Below are 13,095 nucleotides of genomic sequence, written 5' to 3' on the forward strand. Positions count from 1 at the left end.
GTACGCATGCGCCTCGAGAAAGCTGCCTAGCATGATGACTTCCGGGTTTCTCTGGGCTCTGATTTAAACACGTGCTCACTGCCACATTTTTCTGACATATTTGTGGGGTTTGCTAGTGTTTTTTTTTTTTTTTCAATTTCAAAGAACCTCAACAATAACTTAGCTTTCCTAAGTGCGAGAGAGCGAGGATGCATATCAGCGAGGATGGATATCAGCGAGGATGGACATCAGCGAGGATGGACATCAGCGAGGATGGACATCAGCGAGGATGGACATCAGCGAGGATGGACATCAGCGAGGATGGACATCAGCGAGGATGGACAACAGCGAGGATGGACATCAGCGAGGATGGATAGCAGCGAGGATGGATAGCATGGAGACATTTTCTCGGGGCAGCTTTCTTTAAGAACAGGTTGGAGTGCAGTCGGCTAACAGAGGGGATGTCTGTTTACAGAGCAACACACTTAGAAACGGGTGAGATGCTGACTGAGAACCCTGTGTGCAGAGGCTCACGGGAGCAGAAGCCTGAATTTCTAATAAGAGCAATGATGAAGTATTAAGTATTTGTTAACTCAGTGCTTACAAAGCCTTTATAAAGCATAACTTGGTGTCCTGGATAGTCTTGAGGAGTTTAGTCTGGATGCTTCCCTTTGCTGGAGAAGGCTCCCATCCTCCAGAAGAACCAGGGCCCGCAGGACGGTGTCTAAAATGGGTGAAGGCAGACACTTTTTTCTTTTTTTATCTTTGTCTTTTCAAGACAGGGTTTCTGTGTAGCTTTAGAGCCTGTCCTGGAACTTGCTACATAGACCATGCTGGTCTCGAACTCATAGAAGTCCACCTGCATCTGCCTCCCAAGTGCTGGGATTAAAGGCATGCGCCACCACCGCCCAACTGAAGGCAGATACTTTAAGGACAACATCTAAGCTCAGAAGTTGTACAACTTTGCTTCTGTTGGTAGAAGCAGACCACAAAGCCATCTTAGCTCCAACAAGGGTGGGAGAATGAGGCAAGTTCTGACTTTAGTACTGGGAAGCCTTGAACTCGACTTTTTACTTCCTCTTACCTTTAATTACTGGTGTTATAGCATGAGCGGCCACACCTGGATGAATTCCATTCCTTGGTTGGTAAAGATGCAAAATACTATGGCTGAGTTTTCTAATCCACCACAGAAGGGAAGACAGTTGCAATTTTTAAAAACCTGTAAAATGTGTTAACAGCCACACTCTTGATAAAACTTTCCCAGCTGATGAACGAAAGAAAATTCTGAAACTGTGAGATCACTATTTTCAACACCCCCGAGGGATTAGTGTTTCTAGGCAAAATCATCAAACCATGTGTAAAGTCACATAAAAACAAAAACAAAAACAGAAAAAAAACCCATGCAGTGGGGTGAAGAAGGCGTTAAGAGCACTGGCTACTCTCGCAGAGGATCCTGGTTCAGTTCCCAGTACGCACATGGCATCCACAGCTCCAGTTCCAGGGGATCTGGTGCCCTCTTCTGGCCTCCATGGGCATCAGGCACATATGCAGTACACTTTACATACATATGGGAAAACACTCATACATATAAAATAAAAATAAATATTAAAATAAGAAAACCATGTAGACATTGTGTTTCTCCTAATAATAGAATATAGATAGCACTTGTCTGGTTGACGGGGGCTGGGACCTGGGTCCTGCAGACTTGCAGGAAAGAGAGAAGAATAAGAAAGAGTGTAATTCAGAGTCTAGACTTCCAGAGACTACACGCCAAACAATCCAGGGTCATCTACACATGAGGTGTGATGGTCAGGAGAAGAAGGTACAGTCTTCAGCGTCTCTTAGGGAGATATGAAGTGCAGAACAGCCCTTCCAGACTCAAGGGCAGCATGCAGGGAAGCATGTTTGGGTGGGGACTACAGAAAATAGTGACAGTAAAGTAGCATTAATGAACACAGCCTCCAGTTGTGTCATGGACGGTTTGTGGAGGGGCTCCTGCACTGTCGCTGAGTTGTGTGTCTTGACCTGGATTGTAGATACATGCGTGGTCACTTGACATTGATTACCAAAGTTGTGTGTTTCTGTGGTTTTCTATATGGTCCTATTTTACTACCAGAGATTAAAAAGGAAATTATCAAACTGTCAGGAGGTTATGTTGCCTGGGACTGGGATGGGCTTTTTATTTAATATTTTTTAAACATTATTTTTTATGTGTATGAGAGTTTTGTCTTTGTGTGTGTGTGTGTGTGTGTGTACGCACGCACCTTGAAGAGGTCAGAAGAGAGACAGAATCCCTGGAACTGGAGTTATGACTGGTTGTGAGCCACCATGTGGATGCTGGGAACCAAATCCGGGTCTTCTGCAAGAGCAGCAAAAACTCCGGGCCCTTTTTGAATTTAATATTGCTAAGATGTAGAACGCCTTCGAAATTGCTCCCATGACGGTGCTGCCCAGGTAGGTTTTTGATGACGATGACTCAGGGATCAGCCATCTTGGGAAGAAGCTCTGGACCTGCACGAGCCACTGCTGGGGGGCGGGGGTGCCAGGAGAGGGATTGCAGGAGCCCAAGGCCTAAATGGGCGGCTTCCTGACCCTCCTGGTCTGGTTTCAGCGTCTTCAGCCTCTGTTCAGTGAGGCCTTGGCTGGGGACAGGGGTCCTGGGTGGTGGCAGTGGCGGAGGTGTGGCCGCACGGAGCTTGGCTTTGGGTGGGGGGGACTATGGTGATGGAGTTGGCGTTGGTGGCAGAGCTGATGCCGTTGGGGCAGTCAAGCCAGCAGCAAGCAGGAACGGTTCTGCCTTTACGTTTCCTGTTGGCCTCTTCCTTAGGTAGTACTTACGGACCCACGGAGGATTCCAGAGTGATGCTCACAAGTCTAGAGGTCCTGGCACCGTGGAACCGCATGAAACCCGTGAATATTTCAGATCCTTTGGTAATTCCGGAGTCTCCAGACCCCACTGGGACTCCAGGATCAAGGACTCCTTCACTGACCACAACTGAAGGTGTCATGGAATCCAGCAGTAGCTCTCCAGAGGAACCGTTTGCTCCAGGTACTGCTACCGGTGCCCGCTCTCTACCTGCCAGTCTGGGAGGTCAAAGTGCAAACCAGTCGGGCTGGGAAGGCGGGGTCTGTTCCGGTCCTTGCAGGGCAGGAGAGGTAGTCCTTTCTGAGGATGACCTTGATTATGTGGAATGGGTTGGAGGTGTGGAGCGCTGGCTTCACTTCTAACCTCTCTTTAGAAGCATGTGGCCGTAGAATTATGGGGTTCAGTCACGGAAGGCCATCTGCCGTGAGGAAGTGGCCATGGCAGGCGAGCCTGCAGAGCAGAAACGAGCATGTCTGTGGAGGCTCCCTCATCAGCCACCAATGGGTGCTGACTGCGGCCCACTGCATATATGAGTAAGTGTTTGGGGACCTTGTTTGGGGCCCCTGATCCAGCTGTGTCCTGTCTCCCACTCTTAAGGTTTTTGTTTTGGTGGGGGCGGTGATGCCAGCACTTGTGAGGCAGAGGCAGGCAGGTCTCTGAGTTCGAGGCCAGCTCAGTTTACAAAGCAAGTTTCAGGGGAACCAGAGCTGTTACAAAGAGAAATCCTGTCCCGGAAAAACAAACAAACAAACAAACAAAAATAACAGCAACAACAAAAAGATATTTTAGCTAGGTAGTGGTGGTACACATCTTTAATCCTGGCACTCACAGGTGGATTTCTGTGAGTTCAAGGTCAGTCTGGTCTACAGAGCAAGTTTCAGGACAGCCAGGCGCACGTACACACACACACACACACACACACACACACAGAGATCTGTAAAAGGAGTGGTAGTCCAGGATTCGTGGCCAGTCTCAGGTGACACCTAAACATGTTCATTTTTAGCAAGTTTCCAGATGATTCTGGTCTAAGAACCACACTTGGAGCACTGCTGCATGGTCAGAGGTGGTCAGGGGTCCTGGAGAAGGGTGTGGTTTGGGAGGAGGGGGAGGGCTGATGCTTGGCATCCACAGAAGGCTAGGCTGGGAAGCAAGCACCTTGTGTAGGGGTGTATAAGCCCTCCAGGACCTCTTTTTTCCTTGCAGCCACCAGGAATACAAGGTGATGCTGGGAGACAATGTGCTGACTTCTGAATCTGTAAATCAGACTCTCGTCCCCGTCAAAGACATCATTTATCCTTCCGATTTTGACTCTCAGACCGTGAAGAGCGACATTGCTCTTGTTCTGCTGGCCTTTGCTGTGAACTACTCCTCACATATCCAGCCTGTGTGCCTTCCCAAGAAGCCCTTCCAAGAGGAGAACGGGACATGGTGCTGGGTGACCGGCTGGAACCGTGAAAACGGTGAGGCTGGCAGGTGGGACGGCCTGGTGCTTCAGGTTGATCTGTGAGGGGAGGGGCGAGTTTCTAATGGGAGGCGAATACACTGAGAGCAAGCTCATTGCAACTGTGTTGGGTTTTTATTTTTGTGTCAGGACCTGGTTGCTTGGGTGACAGACGTGATGTGATGGTTTCTGGACAAATTAGATTTGGGCTGGGGTAATGTGATATTAACCGATTTGAGCTGTTAACCCCAAAGGGTTAAGCTTCCTCCTTCCTGGGCTGAGCAGAGCACAGGACCTTAGACCTTCCCTCTTGCAGCAGAGACTCTGGGGGATGATGGTTGTCATTTTCTAGCTGGCGAGACTTTTCTTGTCTGTTTCATCTGGGACAGGTGTCCAGTGCATGGCCTGTCTGTCTTAAGGGATCAACTGTATATTCACACAGGCGGTGGCACCGGGCAGATGCTGGTAGCCCCTGTCATCTTCTGGTACAGATCCTTGATTGTCTTTCTGTAGATACAGTCTTCACTTCAGCTCTCCTCCAGGAGGCCCGGCAAAACATTCTTCTCCAGAAGCCTTGTAATCAGCTGTTCCAGAGCCGGTTAAATACACCTGAAAACCTCGTGATGAAAGGGATGATCTGTGGCCAGCACAACTCAGGACAGAGTCTTTGTTGGGTCAGTTTATGGGCCCCTTAAGGCCACCTCAAAGGCTCAAGTTATTTGCCATCACCACCTCCGTTCTTAGACAGGGTTTCACTGAGTAACCCTGAAACTCTGCATAGAGCACGCTCGCCTCAAACTGGCAGAGATCCTCTTGCCTCTGCCTTCTGACACTGGAGTAGAAGGCATGTGCCATTAAGCCCTGCCGCTACATCTTGTACAAACCCTTTAGTTAAGGTTTCCCATGAATTGGCCTGGCCTGGTCCTTCTAAAAGGTTTAGCCTTTGCTACCTAGGGACCCTACTAAAGCATTTAAATCTGAGCATAATACAAAACCATGTTCTGTACTGAGTGTTATGCGGCACGCAACCCTGCCAATGTGAGCATTTGCCCTTTATAATCTTAGTTAACCATATCACAGCCTTGTAACATAGGCATTAAAAATTTCTGGAAGTCAAAGTCCAGGGAGATAAATTGAAGCTCTTCCTATGAGTGCCTCTAGGATCCCCAGGTCCATTTCTTCCCTCTGCAGAAGATTGTATTCTTGAGAAGGGGTTTGGAGCCCTCAGTGGATGCACATTGGAATTTCTTGGAAAGGGGAGGTTATCATTGTTGTGATGGGGCACAGGCATATATAAGGGTTCAGAGGTCTAATGCTGAAGGAAGTTTTGTCTGCATTGGGAGCAATGGGATAAACTGGTTAGAGTTGAAGCTGGGTGTGGTGGCGCACTCCTTTAATCCCAGCATTGTGTTTTTTTTTTTTTGTTTGTTTGTTTTTCGAGACAGGGTTTCTCTGTGGCTTTGGAGCCTGTCCTGGAACTTGCTCTGTAGACCAGGATGGTCTCATACTCACAGAGATCCGCCTGCCCAGGATGGTCTCAAACTCACAGAGATCCTCCTGCCTCTGCCTCCGAGTGCTGGGATTAAAGGTGTGCGCCACCACCGCCCGGCTAATCCCAGCATTCTGAAGGCAGAGGCAGGCGGATCTCTGGGTTTGGGGCCAGTGTAGTCTACACAAGTGGTTCCGGGACTACACAGAGAAACCCTGCCTTGAAAGCAACAACAACAACAAAACAAAAAAAAACCCAAGTGGTTAGAGTTGGGATATGTGCAGCCTGGAGCACTGTGTCAGATTCCTAGACTGGCCCAGCCAGGGCTGGGAGGCAAAGCTGGGCAGGTGTGGTGAGAGTTACCACATCTAGGAGTCCTGAGCAGAACCTGAGGTAGGGAGGGAGGTGTGTTGGAGGTGACCAAGGTTGTAGGACCTTGGGTTTAGGGTGGGTCAGGGACGTGCAGAATTGCACTGGAAGGGGAATTTTGGCGTGCTCAGGCTCTTGAAGGCAGCACAGCTGACCCACGGAGGAGGCTACTCAGTGGGGTTAGGGCAGAGAGAACTTCTTAAGACTGTGGTAAAGATTCCAGGACCTCCATGCAAGGATGGTCCTCAAGGTATTTAATGTTTTTGAGGACTCGTGACAGAGCAGTCTAACTAGACACGGGAATGATGCTGGAATGGGCTCTGCAGGTTACATGCTCTAGAGGCCAAGGCTAATACAGTTGCAGGATTATGAGTTCTGACAGGTTTAGACATTCACTAGAAAGGGTTTGGTATCCGTAGATTAGGGACTCCCAAGGTAAATGTCAGTCTATGACTGTTCCGCTGGGCTGGACTGGCTGTGCGTCTTGTGTCTGTTGCCTGGTCATCAGAGAAGGTATATCCTTGCTCAGAGGATGGGCAAGTTTTCACGTGAGCTTTTCATCCGCTAAGTCTCAGCCATTAAAACAATCTAGGGCCAGGTATGGTGGCTTACACCTTTGATCCCAGCCCTCGGGAGACAGAGACAGGTGGATCTCTATGAGTTCAAGGCCAGCCTAGTCTACAGAGCTAGTTCCAGGGCAGCTGGGGTTATTACACAGAGAAACCCTATAATCCTGTCTCCATAAAAGAAAAAAAAAGAAAGAAAAAGAAAAAGAAAGAAGGAAGAAAGAAAAAGGGAAGGAAGGAAGGAGGGAGGGAAGAATCTAGGCCTGCAAGAGCCTTTGGGCCTTTGGGCCTGAGGAAGTTTCCCCAGCAATACAGCCAGCCTGCTACCTCTTCCACTCCTACAGTTGGTTTCTTTCTTCTCTTTTCCAGGGAGATTCTGGGAGCCCCCTTGTCTGTGAATCTGAGAACACGTGGACCCAGGTGGGAATTGTGAGCTGGGGCATCAACTGTGATGAAGTCCCTGTCCCCTTGGTTTACACAGACATCGCTGAATACGATGCATGGCTCAAAGATACTCTAAGTCTGGCTTCCTGTACAGACGCCATGGGAGTCTCGGTCCTGCACCTGTCTCTGGCGCTGCAACTGGCCATCTTGGTCAGTTGCCTTCCTTAGCACACTCTCTTCCTGTTGGGTTGAGTCTCCCACTAGGCCTCTTCTCCAGTCCCATCTTCCTCTCTCGGCCCTTTCTTCAGAGTCCTGTCAGGATCCATTGCCCTGGGGAGAGGCATAGTGGACCGTGGCAGGGTGACCGGGGACTGCAAGGTGTCCTGACTGGTGTTCTGGTCCCTCGTCTCAGACACAGCTGATTGCTCTCTGCCTGGTGGGAATGAGAGTGAACTGATCCAACTGGAGGCTAGGAGGGGCACAATGACTAATAACATCTCAGAGGACATCTGTCAAGAAGAGAGGCCATCATTGGTCTAGACTGGCTGTTTGCATTACACAGATCAGTGACTACTGGAAAAGGGGAGGGAGGGAAGGAGAGAGGGAGGGAGGAAAAGAGGAGCATTGCCAGCTCCCTGCAGAAGTACGGAGCTGGGACTTAAGTATCCGAGGCTGGCAGAAACTCCCTTGTACCCCATGTGGGGGTCTGTCAGTGAATGCACAACCCGTACCTCACACTCCTGCCTGGCACCCCTTCCTCAGTATCCTAGTGGCCACATCCAGGGTCACCCCAAGTTGTGTCGAGGCAGTTTGGAGTGGGGGGATTTCAAATGTGCACCGAATAAATGTTTGGAGAGTGTCCTGTGTGTTCTGAAGCTCTGCTCACCTGAGATACGTGGCCGCTCAGAGAACTGGACCCCCATATGCCTAGGAAGTTCCTTACAGTTGGCAGTAAGGTACAGAAGAGATGAGGCTGGGCTAGCTCAGACCTGAGTCCTGTAGGTGGTTTGGTAGGTAATCCTGCTCCTTACATGCCTGGCGTAGTTATCAGCATCTAGCAGGGACTTTACCTGTGTGTACCATGTTCAAAGGTAGGAAGGGCTCAGGACAGGTAGGAACTGGGAGCAAGAATGAAGTCAGGCTGGCGGTGGTGGCGCATGCCTTTAATCTCAGCACTCAGGAAGTAGAGGCAGGTGGATATCTGTGAGTTCGAGGCCAGCCCTGGTCTATAAGAGCTAGTCCCAGGACACGCTCCAAAGCTGCAGAGAAATCCTGTCTCTGAAAGAAAAAAAAAAAGAATGAAGCCAGGGCCTGAGAAGCAGTCTTTCTCCCTCTCTTTTTTAAAATTATTTATTCATTTGTCTTTCTCTTCTTGCCATTTATCTGATTTTTATTTCCAAAGGCCATGTTCCCAAAGTCAGGAGGACTTGAAGAGAGATTCATCACATTTTATACAGCTTCCATCTTATCCAGGGTTCCACTATAGATGTGTTCACTAGTCTCCTCCAATCCCCCCTCCCACCCTTTGTCTTTTCAGGGCTCCATTGTTGAAATAGGAGTGGCGGCGGGGCTGCGTCCCCAACACTCCGGCCGCTTGGCTAGCTCATGCCCGAAATAACAACACACAAACTGTATTCATTTAAGAACTGCTTGGCCCATGAACTCTAACCCTTACAGGCTAATTCTCGCACCTGGACTAGCCCATTTCTAATGATGTGTGTAAGCACCCCAAGGTGCGCTTACCGGGAAGATTCTAGCCTACATCCATCCGGGATTGGAGGAGCTTCATTGCGTGCATCTGCCTGGGAGAGCTGAGCATGGTGTCTCTGCTCCAGCAGAGCTGTCGGGTCTCTCCGGTCCCTCTGGAAGCAGAGCAGAGTCTGACCTCACTTCCTCTTCCGCCCAGAATTCTATTCTGTTTACTCCTCCCATCTATGTTCCAAGCCATGAGGCCAAGCAGCTGGTTTATTATAACTTAACCAATGAAATCAACAGATTGATATATGACACTCCCACATCACTCCATGTCTCACCCTCTGCTCCCCCTGGCTTCAGTGGGCATCCAGTTCCAACCACTGCCAAAGGATGGATGAATCTCACGGAGTTTACATCAACCCCCTCTCTATTTATTTTTATTTTTGAGACAGGACACCACTATGTATCCCTGACAGATTCATTTCTTAATGAATACATACATCACCTGATATGTTAAGAAACCAGCGGACCTGGAATAGATGAGGAGGTGTTTGTCTATGTCCTCACCACTTGGAAGGCAGAGGCAAAGACCATCAGTGGTTCCTTTGCTACACACTGAGTTTGAGGCTAGTCCTACAAACTGGGGTATGAGGTGTTGTGACAAAATGACAGCAAGCTCCCAAACCACCTCCACCCTCCAGAAACCGCTGGCTCTCCAGGGACTAACAACACACACTTAACATTGTTTACCACAGCAAGCTATTCCGTGTCAGTAGAAAGATCTTCCTCTTTTTTATAGCTCCGCTCTTGCCTCATGGCCCATTCTTCACTCGTGAGAGCACACTCTGAGAACTTGTTAAAGTCACATTACTGCTGGGAGTGATGGGACATATCTAATCCCAACACTTGGGAGCCAGAGGCAGGAGGATTCCCACAAGTTCAAAGCTACTCAGGACTATACTGAGAGGGACCCTGTCTAAAAAGAAATATAATTCACATTATTGGTCTCACCAAGGAAGTTTTCAATCCCGGGAGCCAGGGCCAAGGTGTGAGGATGAAGATCAAGTTCCCAGGTGCTGTTGGTGCAGCTGGTGTGGGGACCTAACTTTAAGAACCAAATGCTGGCAGGACAGCCTTCTCTGGCCTACCTTGACGTGTAAATGGCACGGATTACTCACCCAAATGCATTTAAATGTCAAACTGGGGTGGGGTGGGGTGGGGTAGGGCTGGAGAGATGATTTAGTGGTTGTGAGCTTCCATAAGACACAAATTTGATTTACAGAACCTACCTGGTGGCTTCTAACCATCTGTAACTCCAGCCCTGGGGGATCCGATGCCTTCTTCTGGCTTCTGTGGGCGTCACGTACATACTATGGTGCACAGACATACACGCAGACAAAACACTCACACATAAAAAATAAAATTAAACTAATAATCTTTGTTTTTTAAGACAGGGTTTCTCGGTGTAATAGTCCTGACTTACTCAAACTCACTCTGTAGATAAGGTTGGCTGCTGTCACTGCCGTTAAATAAATAAATAAACAAATGAATAAATAAATAAACAAGTAAATACTGGCTGGGCAGTGACTCACACCTTTAATCCCAGCACTTGGGAGGCAGAATCAGGCAGATCTCTATGAGTTTGAGGCCAGTCTGGTACAAAGTGAGTTCCAGGATAGCCAGTACTGTTACACAGAGAAACCCTGTCTCAAAAACAAACAAACAAACAATGTTTCAATGCCAGTCTGGGTGCCTGGGTCTGGAGAGTTCTGCTGGACACCTGGGACTAAACAGGAATTTTGGTGAGATCATCTCACAATCTCTGCTGGGCTCTGGAGATCCAAAGAGATCGTCCCTCTGTGAAAAGCCCTGTTTACGCCCAAGGCCAGGCACAGACAAGTGGCGACAGTCCTTCATATTGTTGGTCTGTGGACCAGGACAGCTGCCCTTCTTGACTCAGCATCCTGCCCCAGCTGTGCCCCCTCCTTGATTTAGTCTTGATCCAATTCATCCATTACCTTTTCAGAACCATCTTCCTGATGTTATTTTCTGTTTGGGGGTTTTCCTGGTCCTCGTCAAGAGTTACCATGAAACTCGTGCGACAGGCCCAGAGAACAAGAGAATAGCCTGAGGCTGGACCACAAGATGCTGTTCCTGGCCCAGGAATCTTTCCCCAGTTAGGTTCTGGATGCCCTGCCACACTATGAGAACACTGCGGGTGTTTTCACAGTTCTGTAATCCGAGATCCCGTCCCAGTCAAGGGATCTGAACTCACCTTAAGGACCAGATTGGGTCCAGGTACGAGAATCGAAGGCCCTGAAGAGGCGCGGTCAGGCGCGTGACCATCATGTCACGTGTCTAAGACGTCATCACGTACGGGATGTAGGCACGTGACAGCGCGCTGGAGCTCTCTCCGCAGCCCACAGGTACATCTTCATGGCTGCGTCGTCGTTGTGTGGCCTGGGCGCTTGGCCTGGATCCTTGAGGCACTGGGTCCTAACCTGTTTTGTGACACTACTGTTGCTGCCTCCGCCTTCAAACTTAGGTGAGGCGGGCACCTTCTCTTCTGTGTCCTTCGTCAGTGTCTTCTCTCTAGTCTTGCTCGGGTTGGCTATTCCTTTCCAGCCGCTTGGAACTTGTGTGCGCCACTCTCCCCTCACTGTCTCCTCTCTTCTGCTTCCCAGTCCTAGGTCACAACTACCCTGTGGTCTCCTGGAGACAGCAGCAGGCAGCATCCCTGGCCTCTCCCTCCATGCCCAGGCACCTTCCGTATCTCCATCCTCGCAAAAGGATGATTGGCTTCTTCCCATCACCAGCCTTTGACTGTCTTTTCAGACACCCCCCCCCCCCGCCCAGCCCCCGTGAATCCTCCGACTGCTCTGTAACAGGACCCATCGCCACTTCTTTGCCAGTGGGAGTATGCCTCCCGAGCAGAGTTGGGGCTGCAGCAGGGCGGGGGGGGGGGTTGTGGCCGGGGGGGGGGTGGGTTGTCGCCCCCTTGCCGAGAGGCGCCGCTTACATCAATCAGTCATACTCATCCGCACAAGTGCGTTCCTTGGTTTTCTTCCAGCATTCTTCTCAGTGCGCTGCCAGCCTTCCCCAAGAGTCATTATGGCTTCATGCTTCCCTCTGGCTCTTCATTTCCCATGTAATCCTCAGCCCATTCCTGACCTGTCCTCCTTAGTGCTCCCGGTTTTGTTTGTTTGTTTTGGTTTTTGTTGGTGTTTTTCAAGACAGGGTTTCTCTGTGTCTCTTTGTTGCCTGCCCTGGAACTAGCTCTTTTTTTTTTTTTTCTTCCATGATGATCAGATCTGAGAAACTAGCTCTTGTAGACCGGACTGGCCTCAAACTCACAAAGATCCTCCTGCCTCTGTCTCCTGAGTGCTGGGATTAAAGGCGTGCGCCACCACCGCCTGGTTCGTTTTGATTTTTTATTAATCTCTTCCTTTTTTATTTCCTGTGGCTCCTCCTCCAACCCTTTCCCCCCTTTTTATTTTTCCTTCTTTTATTTGGTGAGAAGGGCAAGGTCTCATGAACCCTTGGGTAGCCTTGAACTTTCTGTATAGCTGAGGATAGATAGCTTGAAGTCCAGAACCCCCTGTCTCCACCTCCTAAGTGCTGGGATTACAAACACATACCACCTTCCCTAGCTTCCTGAGTCTCCTGTTTCAGGAGAACCCCTCTCCTCCATGTCCACATCGCGCCACCCAGTCTCTGCTTGTTTCAGACTTAAGATGCTATTGATTCCTTCCCTCTTCTCTGCTCCCTGGGTGAACCCAGTTACCCCAGGCATTGGGCTGCATTATGTCCTGCCACCTAAGACAATAGCCTGAAGGAGCACCCACCTGCTGGACCTCTTCCCCGAACCATCCTGAAGCATCTCACTTTGCTGGTGTCTACACCAGACCCTCATTCTCCTAAAGGCTGGCTTTCTTTCTTAGTTGTCTGTCTTAGTGAAGTGAATGACAGCCAGCCCTTCTCTGCATTCAGAAACCAGTGCCAGTCCAGACTAACCCATGTCCCTTGGTCGCCCCTCAAGCTCGTCATATCTGTCCTCAGAGCCTCGTCCAGGTCCCTCCCTGCTTGCCTGAGTTCTGCAGAGATGCAGTGGAGAACCCCGCCCCCCATCTATTTTGTCACTTTCCTGTCTCTGCCCTGCTGCCCTTGTAACACAATCCATCCGATCCACGCCATGCATCCGATCCACGCCGTCCATACGATCCACGCCGTCCATCCGATCCACGCCATGCATCCGATCCACGCCGTCCATACGATCCACGCCATGCATCCGATCCATGCCTCTGCT

The 13,095-nt window shown here is 49.7% G+C and overlaps 1 protein-coding gene across 1 annotated transcript in view; it reads left to right on the forward strand.

Moving 5' to 3' along the window:
- The first annotated feature begins 204 nt into the window (after positions 1-204).
- The window catches only part of LOC126499985 (transmembrane protease serine 9-like), an 18,177-nt gene continuing 5,286 nt past the window's right edge, over positions 205-13,095 (forward strand). Inside the window, exons 1-9 of the mRNA XM_050139552.1 lie at positions 205-342; positions 2,396-2,433; positions 2,591-2,658; positions 2,807-3,028; positions 3,219-3,378; positions 4,049-4,314; positions 4,800-4,960; positions 7,080-7,304; positions 11,187-11,334. Coding sequence (XP_049995509.1) covers positions 205-342; positions 2,396-2,433; positions 2,591-2,658; positions 2,807-3,028; positions 3,219-3,378; positions 4,049-4,314; positions 4,800-4,960; positions 7,080-7,304; positions 11,187-11,334 — 1,426 coding nt within the window. The remainder of the gene's footprint in view (positions 343-2,395; positions 2,434-2,590; positions 2,659-2,806; positions 3,029-3,218; positions 3,379-4,048; positions 4,315-4,799; positions 4,961-7,079; positions 7,305-11,186; positions 11,335-13,095) is intronic.

This window comes from Alexandromys fortis, unplaced genomic scaffold (genome assembly GCF_014885135.2).
Source record: "Alexandromys fortis isolate MF-2015 unplaced genomic scaffold, M_Fortis_MF-2015_v1.1 scaffold_36, whole genome shotgun sequence".
NCBI lineage: Eukaryota > Metazoa > Chordata > Mammalia > Rodentia > Cricetidae > Alexandromys > Alexandromys fortis.